The sequence below is a fragment of the Pollachius pollachius genome (assembly GCF_949987615.1).
Source record: "Pollachius pollachius genome assembly, chromosome: 4".
NCBI classification, from domain to species: Eukaryota; Metazoa; Chordata; class Actinopteri; order Gadiformes; family Gadidae; genus Pollachius; species Pollachius pollachius.
In genome coordinates, this window is record NC_136937.1 from 29513136 (window position 1) to 29523083 (window position 9948).

The 9948-nt window shown below is 47.4% G+C and overlaps 1 protein-coding gene across 1 annotated transcript in view; it reads right to left on the reverse strand.

Moving 5' to 3' along the window:
- Window positions 1–6533: 6533 nt before the first annotated feature.
- Window positions 6534–9948, reverse strand: part of LOC307075064 (transmembrane protein 47-like) — a gene marked incomplete at both ends in the record, with an annotated part of 7582 nt that continues 4167 nt past the window's right edge. The window contains 2 exons of the mRNA XM_079735572.1: window positions 6534–6712; window positions 8479–8619. Of these exons, the coding sequence (XP_079591698.1) occupies window positions 6534–6712; window positions 8479–8619 (320 nt within the window). The remainder of the gene's footprint in view (window positions 6713–8478; window positions 8620–9948) is intronic.

Consider the following 9948-nt stretch of genomic DNA (forward strand, 5'->3'; position numbering starts at 1 on the left):
GGAGCTCCGGAACGACGCGTGAGTGACAGATGAAGATGAGCTAAGAGACGCGAAACCAAGAGAGCGGGCCTGGGGCAGGAGGGAGGAATGGGGGGTGGGGGGCTGTCAGACGGAGGGGAGCAGGTGGCGAGGGGCCGGCCGGGCATTCTCACCTTAAAATAGGATGCGAAGGGAGCCGAGGTGGTGGACGCCTTGCGTAAAACCCGACCCCCACCCCCAGCGATCCCACACGAACTCCCCCGGTCTCTTCCACATGGGGGACGTCAGCCATGCCCGCTGTTCCTATCAGTTAACGGGAGCTGTGGGGCCTGGGGTGGCTAGGGGGAAACTAAGGGGAATTAGTCGGATGGCATGCCCGTTACCGACGTGCTATCATTAGCCCTCTCATTCACACACACACACACACACACACACACACACACACACACACACACACACACGCCTCTGCGTGTGCGTGTGTGGGAATTGGGACTGGGCCTGCTACATAGCAATCCAAAAGTGGACACTATAACCCTCTCTGGTACGTCACGCGGATGTCGCAGGATCCGTGGTGGGACTCTGATGTCGTCTGGACTCTGATGTCGTCTGGACCAGACCAGGCACACACGCGAGGGGTCAAGCGAACTACAAGCGTAAATAGTTCTGAGGTACGAGGGTCCTTAGTTGGCACACATGTAGCACAGCGTTGCCTCTCCACTTCTTCGCTCGTCTGTTTTATTTATTTTTTTATTTGTATTTCCCTCATATTAACATACACCGTCCGTACGTCATCGGGATTGGATGGGAAATAAAGTTTGGTGAACGCAGCAGTCACAACTGGCGAGGGACGCGCTTTGGCACCCCCCGGTGGAAGAAAAGGAAAAGGCACGCAACTCTATGTACAGCTGGACAGAAAACCCCCACTCATTTGATTTATTTGGCGGTAATAGTACATGTATCGTGAATATTGCTATGTTGACCGATGGAGCTCCTTGCCTCAGACCGCCACAAGGATCCCATGTCAATCCATTGTGTGGGGACTGACCTGTGATCCGTATGGAGAACTGAGGCCAGGAGAATCAACTGGTCTTCGCTGCTTGTTTTGCACGCCATGTTCATGTCCCCTGTGGTTACGTTAAGGCTTTCTTTCACGCAGTAACAACATCCTCAGTGGCCATAATATCAGTGACAGTGACGGAAGGGCAACATTTGCGTCCTCATAGTGCTCTCGTCAGTGTATTCTAAACTTCACCTGTCAATTGTCACCCTAGCTTGTCACGTGGCTCTCGCTGCTTCCGTCGTGGGGTGACGCCGAGGGTGGTTGTGACGTAGAACGGCCAACAGATGGCAGTACAGTGACGCAATAAATAAGCGATCGCCGCTTAAACACAAAACCTCTAATGCAGACCTAAAGCCTCGTTTAACAAAATACTCCCCCCCCCGCAACAAATGATGAGGCCGAGGTGGTTGGTCGTTAAAGAAATATGAAACACCGATGATTCAACTATCCAATAAAGCTGTCTTGGATTATTCATAGGCATGGACCCAATGTCTTCCGTTTATTAACGAGGTAAGACGGTGAATGTCAAGCAAAGCCCACTCGGACAACGTCGTATTGAGAGACAGTGCGAAAGTCAGTATATATATATATATAGGGTTATAGCCTATCTCCTGCTCCTGCGTGTGTGACCCAGTTCATCTCCAACGTGATCAAAACTCGCCCTGCTTGTCCTCCCCCTACTCCTATGTGTGTCATTTTAACTTAATTTTGGCTGCCCTGGTTGGTAGAATGAGAGACGTAGGTTAATGAATGAAAAAAATAAAAAAAATATACTCACGCAATCTTGCTCAACAACAGATTTCACAGATTTCAGCCATGTGTGTGTGCGTGTTTGTGTGTGTGTGAGTGCGTGCGTGTGTGTGTGTGTGTGTGTGTGTGTGTGTGTGTGTGTGCGTGTGTGTGTGTGTGTTGTACCAGTGGTTTAATACATTATATCCCTATTTTAATGTATTGAATGTTATTAAAATTACGTTTCCTTATCCTGAACCAGGGAGGTGTTATTGCGATGGTGAGACTTGAGCGTGGGCGTAATGAATACACTTTGGAAACTCTCGTTCATAAAGCCATGGTGTTTGTGGCATCGGTCCAGGTCAGAATTAAAATGGAAACAACAATCAAGCATCCAATTATAAATATAAAATAAAAATCTAAGACTTTTTTTTGCTTTTTCCACACAGAACCTCTACAACCATGTTATGTTTACCTTTTGCCTTTTCTTCGAACCAACAGGGTATCCAAAACGTCTAACTGTACATAATTTAAAGGGGTGATATTATGCCATCAGGTGTGAGTGTGGTTGGCCATAACAAGCCGTCAAAAAATCGGCCTTTTCCTTTCTTTAAGTGACACCACAAGTGGGCGTGTCCACCTAGATGTGTGCTGCAAAGATCTACCCCAGTGGACTGTAACACATCTTGCTTATCTATCCGTCATACATCGAGGGTTTCCCTCCCAGTTGTGATGTCACAAAAATCCAGCAAAAGGTACGATTTTCAAATGGCTTGTAATGGCTCATCACACACACACCCCTTGGTGTCGTAATATCACCCTTTTAAATGATGACAGGCTTTCAGCAGGAGAATGAATAATAATGTCAGCAAGGGGGTTGGAAAGAGACGGGCAGACATTTTGATCAGTGCTTTAATGTGCCGAAGTACAAAGAGATTATGCATTTCACCGACATCTCTACTTGGTGTCACGTGTACGCGCGCGCGCACACACACACACACACAGACACACACACAGTCATTAACTTTCTTTGAAGAACACTTCTAGCCCTCCCACTTGTTAACAGAGATGCGCACAAGAAGGCGCACACACACACACGCAGACACGCGCACAAAAAATTGCTTTGCACATCTCTTAACATGTTATCTCCAATGTTGTATGGAAGAGGTTGCATAAATAATCATGTTGTTAGTCTGTTAGTGTAACGCTATTGTTTGCCTGTAACTGCATTCCCAAAATAAGGGTAATTTAATACTCCTGCGGAAAAAAAAAAACATTATTTCAAGAAATAGAATCAATAAACTCACAAATGAGTTGTGAGTTCTGCTACCATACTGTCTGTTTGACACACGGTACAATTTCAAATAGCCAAGAAGCCTACAGATATAACCCCTTTAAATCACATACATGTTGTGTCCCCCTTCCCCCCCCACACACACACACAGTCTGTAAACATATTAGTGTTTAGTCTTCTCTACACCAACCAAAGCACAGAAACATTTCTAGCTAGTCATCGCCGCAATGCTGATTTTAACAGTAACAATACACTAGCAGCTATATAAATACCATAATACATGGGCCATGGATTTTCTTCCCCGGTATCAGGATATGCACTCACTATTTCAAAGTCATTTATTAAAACAGTGGTTTCCAAAGTGCGGCTCTAGAGCCACCGTGGGTTGCAACGGAGGACGGCATCATTAACAGGATATAATTTTAAGGGTTTCGATTTGAATAATGATATGGTGGCTTTCAGCTCACCCGTTATATAAACAGGGATGCAATACAGAGGCGCAGCCAATGAGGTGTGTCACACTGGGGGGGGGGGGGGCTCGTTGTGGGCGCCTGTCAACCTCACGTCTAGAATTCAGTGAGATGCAGCCGGTGAATCACAGGGCTGCCAACAACAGTACTATGTTCTCTCTGTCCACTAACTCTTATCCACTGCACATATAGTGTGTTCCAATCGATGAGGTTCCACCGTCCGACTGGCAGCTAGCAGTAGGTCGTTAGCGGTAGCATGCTAGCAGCTATAAGCATCGTCTGTGTTGAACCTGGCACAGTGCTTCCCAAACTATAGTTACTTCCGAGGATTCGCTGACCCCATATGCATATCGGGGTAAATCCAGTGGGCTCCCCAAAACCCCTGGTCGGGAAACACTGAGCTGGTGGGTGGTGTTGTGTTACTTCTGTCATGGATCGTTCATGAAAGGGAGCAGTGTTTGTATGAAGTATTTGCTCCATTTGAGAAGGGAGTAAGACTTCCTGCCTAGTTCCAGCTCCAGACACTGTTTAGCTATTCTTAGAACCATCTTGTTCCACAAACAGTGTTCAAATACTCTTGGAATTTGATCCTTGCCCTTGAATCACACCATCCATACGAGAGCACTCCTTTTTCAGTTGCTTCTTCATTTCCGTGGCCTTCTTGTTGATGTGGGGATGCATTTCCACGCCTTGGAGCAGAATAAACATTTCTTCAGCCCCCCGATACTGCACTCTGTTAGCCGACATTGTGGCTGTAGGATCAAATGACAGATCAAATGACCACACACTGAAAAGGTCCCTGGTTCCATCCCCACCCTCCCTGCCCTGCATGGTCGAGCCATTGAGCAAGACCGATAGCTCCACCAGATTCCTACTAACCTGTGTATGGATACGGTTAGGGTTAGCGTTAAGTTCAATCAATTTAAACAAATTAAAATTTAAAGGTGACATATAATACCACCAGGAGAGGGTGTGATAAGCCGTTACAAGCCGTTTTGAAAATCTGCCTCTTCTGACATCACAAGTGGGCGTGTCCACCTAGATGTGTGCTGGATAGATCAGTCTACCAGCTTACCCAGTGGACTGTAGCAAACGTTGCTCATCTATCCAGCACACATCTAGGTACACACGCGCACTTGTGATGTCAGAAGAGGCAGATTTTCAAAACGGCTTGTAACGGCTAATCACACTCACCTGGGGGTACAATATGTCACCTTTAACCGTTATTCCATGCAGAACTTTGCACCAGGTGGCGATGTCACGCTCCACAGCGCATTTCCTTTTCTAAACCCCAAACTGTAAAGGACAGCCACGCATCACGCTGCTACAGTCTGTAAAGGACAGCCACGCATCACGCTACTACAGTCTTCAGGAGAGCTTACCGTCTCTCTCTCTGGGTGACCTGGTTTATTGGCAGCCAAACAGAGCGTGACATTAATTAAGAACCAAACCCTGAGCCAAGGGTTTCCCCCTGGCCAGTGGGAAAGAAACAAATCAAAATGGACAGGCTTGTCCTTTCACTAAGACAGTCGCCGTTGTCGGTGTGGGAGAGTCGATGCTCCAGCGAATGCCATCGTCGCCCTGATGTCGAGAAGCGTTTCACAAGGTGAAGAATACTGACTCGACTCGCAACGGAAAACAGTTAAGACACGTAGAGTTGTTGTGGTGCAATGTAGCATATATTAGCGATGTACGTATTGGGGTTGATATATGAGGTGAGTAGGTAGGGTCAACTCCCTCTCTCGGAAACAGATGCTAAGGAGCTAGATTTAAAGTGAAAGTATTTCCCAGAATGCATTGCATGCGTGGACACACCGCTGAAAAATGAATCGTTGGGTAAACCCCCACCCAGCCTTCCTCCTCTCAACCCTCCAAGTACTCACACACACACACACACACACACACACACACACACACACACACACACATTTCCTCCCACCTAATGCACACCCAATCCATCTCACACACACATACACACACACACACACACACACACACATACACAAACTCTCCAACACTTACACTCACATGCATGTACGCGCACACACAAACACCGTTGCCCCTGGCTAATCAATCCTGACAGCACACCCAGCAGGTTGCCAAGGTAACAGACGACCTGGTCGATATCAGCATATTGGGTGAGTTTTGTCACCCAATATGGCTAACTCCCCCCCCCTTTCCATAAGAAACCACCTACACACACTCACACTCTCTATTACACACAGACACACACAAACACACACACTCAGACACTCTCTCTCTCACACACACACACACACACACACACACACACACACACACACACATACACACACACACACACTCACACTCTCTCGCTTTGACACACAAATCCATACACACAATCCGAAAGGGGAGCAGGAAGGCGGTGTTATGATGCTGTTTCCTGTCCTGCGTGTTCTAGAACACAGAGACATATTCCAGAACCTTTTAGAGAGTACAATTACCACAGCAACGCATGTATCTGTGTTATAAGGTGCAGTGATAATATACAGTGCTACATTGTGTGTGTGCGTGTGTGTGTGTGTTTGTGTGTTTGCAAACGTGTTAGTGTGCATGCTTTCACATTGCTGGGGTCAAGTCCACTTTTGCATCACTAGGTCAATACATTAGGTAGTTAATAGTGAGGTTTAGCATACACGATACACCACGCCTGCTTGCTAAAGGATCAGTCAGCAGTTTTTCCATCTTATCCGTCATTGGTGTAGCAGGATCAGAACCCAAACTAATCATTCATAATTCACGGTGATCAATATCAGTTCCAGACCCACCCGTTTTGGGTTCCTCAACAGTCCTCCCCGACAAAACTTTTCAGCTCCAAATGGTTTCCGAACCCCAAAGAAAGGGAAGATGAACTTCCTACTGTTTTTCGTGGTCTTTCGGGTGTCTCGGAGTCCACCACGAAACCCCAACACCAAACCATCCCCCCCCCCCGTCCCCCCGTCCCCCCCCGTCCTGGCAGGTTGTTGGTCCAACTCCCGGTTCAGTAGTAGTCCTCGTAGTTCTTAGGGTTGAGGCAGTAGAGGACGCCCCCGCCGAAGGAGAAGATGGTCCCGCCCCAGGCCAGGCCATAGCCCCAGTTGAACTCGTGGTAGATCCTCAGGCTGATGCTCTCGATGAACTTGATGGGGTACAGCACCAAGCAGCACGCCTGCAGCACCACTGGAACGCACGCAAACATTGAGACAACGTCAACGCAGGTCAACAGATGGGCAATCACAAAGCGGCGTGTCGCTGGCTCCGCGATGCGTCACTGTGGGGGTCTCGTACGTCCTTGAATACACCTTATAAGGTGATGGGGACAAGCAGCATAACACAATGGCTTTGGGTGCGACGCCCAAAGAGACGGTTCACGCCTTAGTCCATCCATCGGAAGATCTAAAACACAGCACCAGGGTTTTCACCGATCAGTAGTCACGTTTAGGGGTACGGGATTAGGGAAGGGGTAACAGAGGGCTGGCGAAAGCGTGGGGATCATTTAGTTCAGATGACTTTGCCTTGGGGTGGTTCAGAGAAGAAACAAGTCAAGTTCTGACACATGAGGAAGAGGTGGAGGAGGAGGAGGAGGAGGGGAGAGGTGGAGGGGAGCAGATATGACAGAAAGGAATTGGTGGAGAGCCGAAGAAAGGAGAAGGATTAGGAGAAGGAGAGGACAAGGAAGTGAGGAAGAGGACGATATAGAGGAGAAGGGAGTGAGGAAGAGGACAATATAGAGGGGAAGGAAGTGAGGAAGAGGACGATATAGAGGGGAAGGATTAGGAGAAGGAGAGGAGTGGGATGAAAAGAGATGCAAAGTGGGCAATAATCTCTTAGAATCGTGGAATAGCACGGCATGGACTAGAATGGAAATGAGATTGAAGGTGGACAAACACAAACCGGGTCAAGGAATGGTGGACGGATGGATGGATGGGTCGTTAGATGGATGGGTGGAACCATCGACGTAGAAGGATAGATGGGTGGGTGGAAGTGGGGATTCAAGGGATGACTGATGGAGAGATGGAAACGGGAAAGGGGGTGAAGGCCAGGACAGACATCGTACATTCAGTCACGAGATATTGAAAGTGTTTGAGGTCACAGGATCGTAGCAGTTACCTGAAGGAGATGGTTGAGGTTTGGTAAAGAAGGACAGGGTAAGGTTGGAGAGAAAAAGGTTGTCAGGGGGACAAAGGGAATTATCAACGGTTTTCTTTTACGAAGAAGGAATCCATGCTCTGGGATAAAAACAAAGCCAGACACCTGCTTTCATTTACAAACTTCCTAAACAGAAGCTTACCAACTAGCACCCTAAAGATAAGCTAACTTCCTTAACACAACCTCTCATTCTAAACACAAACTAGCACAAAGTATAAGCTAACTACCGTAGCACCAGCTAGAATCTTAAATATAACATACCATCACAGAGCCTTAACAGGTAAACAGATTTTTCTCTGGTTTTCTCTTCATCTTCTCTACTTTATAAGATAAAAAGATATGAAAGAAAAAAAAGGTAGGAGCCATGTCTTCTCATTTATTATTTTTATTTACACCTGCCGAGCGACTCGTAGAACCCCAGACCCCAGGCCAGACACATGAGAGAACACACGTCTAAGCATTTAGGGTTCACCACAGGTTCAGTTAGCAGACGAACAGACGTGCAAATAACACTTCAGCTAAACGGACTACAGGAAGGCCGGATGTGTGTGTGTGTGTGTGTGTGTGTGTGTGTGTGTGTGTGTGTGTGTGTGTGTGTGTGTATGTGTGTGTGTGTGTGTGTGTGTGTGTGTGTGTGTGTGTGTCCAGTCTCCAGGAGTAAAGTGGACTGAAAGTAACAACAGAACGTTTTGAGTGACATGAAATATTAACGTGGGCTGTGTGTGTGTGTGTGTGTGTGTGTGTGTGTGTGTGTGTGTGTGTGTGTGTGTGTGTGTGTGTGTGTGGCGCGCGCTCACCTGCGGCAAAGAGCATGACGGCGACGGGCGTGTAGAAGCGGCGCCTGGTCCCGATGCAAACAGCCACCAGCGCCACCAGGAATGACATCAGCACCAGGGCCCCGCCCCCTAGCAACAGGGCCAGCGTAGCAACCTGCCAATCTTAAGTGTGGGGGGGAAACAGGAAGCCGAGTAGGAAAGAAAGAAAGAAAGAAAGAAAGAAAGAAAGAAAGAAAGAAAGAAAGAAAGGGAAAATTACAACTTATTATAAATATTGAGGTATATGGATAGCCCCTGGGCACAGAGCGAGAGAGAGAGAGAGAGAGAGAGAGAGAGAGAGAGAGAGAGAGAGAGAGAGAGAGAGAGAGAGAGGACACACCTTGAAATAAATAAATAATTGTGTCAAGGGCAGAAGGGACATTGAGGAGAAGGAGAAATGGAAGAGAGACCGGAACCTTAAGAATGTATGAGAGTATGTGTGGTCAGTGTGTGTGTGTGTGTGTGCGTGCGGGTGTGTGTGTGTTTGTGTGTGTGTGTGTGTGTGTGTGTGTGTGTGTGTGTGTGTGTGTGTGTGTGTGTGTGTGTGTGTGTGTATGTGTGTGTGTGTGTATGTGTGTGTGTGTGTGTGTGTGTGTGTGTGTGTGTGTGTGTGTGTATGTGTGTGTACCACTTAGTCTACCTGGGCTGACAAATAGCACTGGCTAGAAAGCTTTTCTGGCATGGAATCAAAAAGCTGTCTCTCGCACACACACACACACACACACCCACACACACACACACACACACTTTATGGCCTCGTCTGGCCAGCCGGTGTACGGAAGTCAGGAAACACTTTAGTCATTTTCCTAATTTCTTTCTTTTGTCTCTGCCTCCTCTTCAAATAATTAGCTGTCGCCATAGCAACCCAGCTCACAGGGCACCCAGAGCAAATAAGGCAAGAGGAATTAGCAACCACACAGGGACAAACCGATCCATCGTTTCTCATCTGATATAAAGTCAAACTCTGCCTCCCCTGACAAGCTTGCTGAGGTTTTGTGTGGGTGACACCGCCGTCCGTGTGTGCATGAATGTTAGGCAATATTGTTTTGGGTTAGCTTTGGGTAAAAGCTCTATAAAAAGAAAAGTGCATAGGGACCAACCGACTTCGGGATTCACCTTTTCATGGTGCAGAGAACCACAAAAATGGCTATATGCTATAGCTTACACCTTCAGCTCGCACTAGAACAACCATGGCGCATGCTTCACCCCTTACTTATTCATCAAAAACAGCACTTAATAGCATACTTTGCAGCAGAGGATGTGAGAACGAAACCAATCTCCCCCACGCAAACCGCTACGGTGTCAGATTAGTCTCAATAAACACAAACGTGTCACAAATGCTTCAAGGTGCCTGGTTCTGTGTCAGTGTCAGTGCTTGGGAAGGAAGGATTAGTGTTTTCAAACTGACGGCACAATGAGCTCACTGTGGCAACGCACCTAGTAATGTCTTTG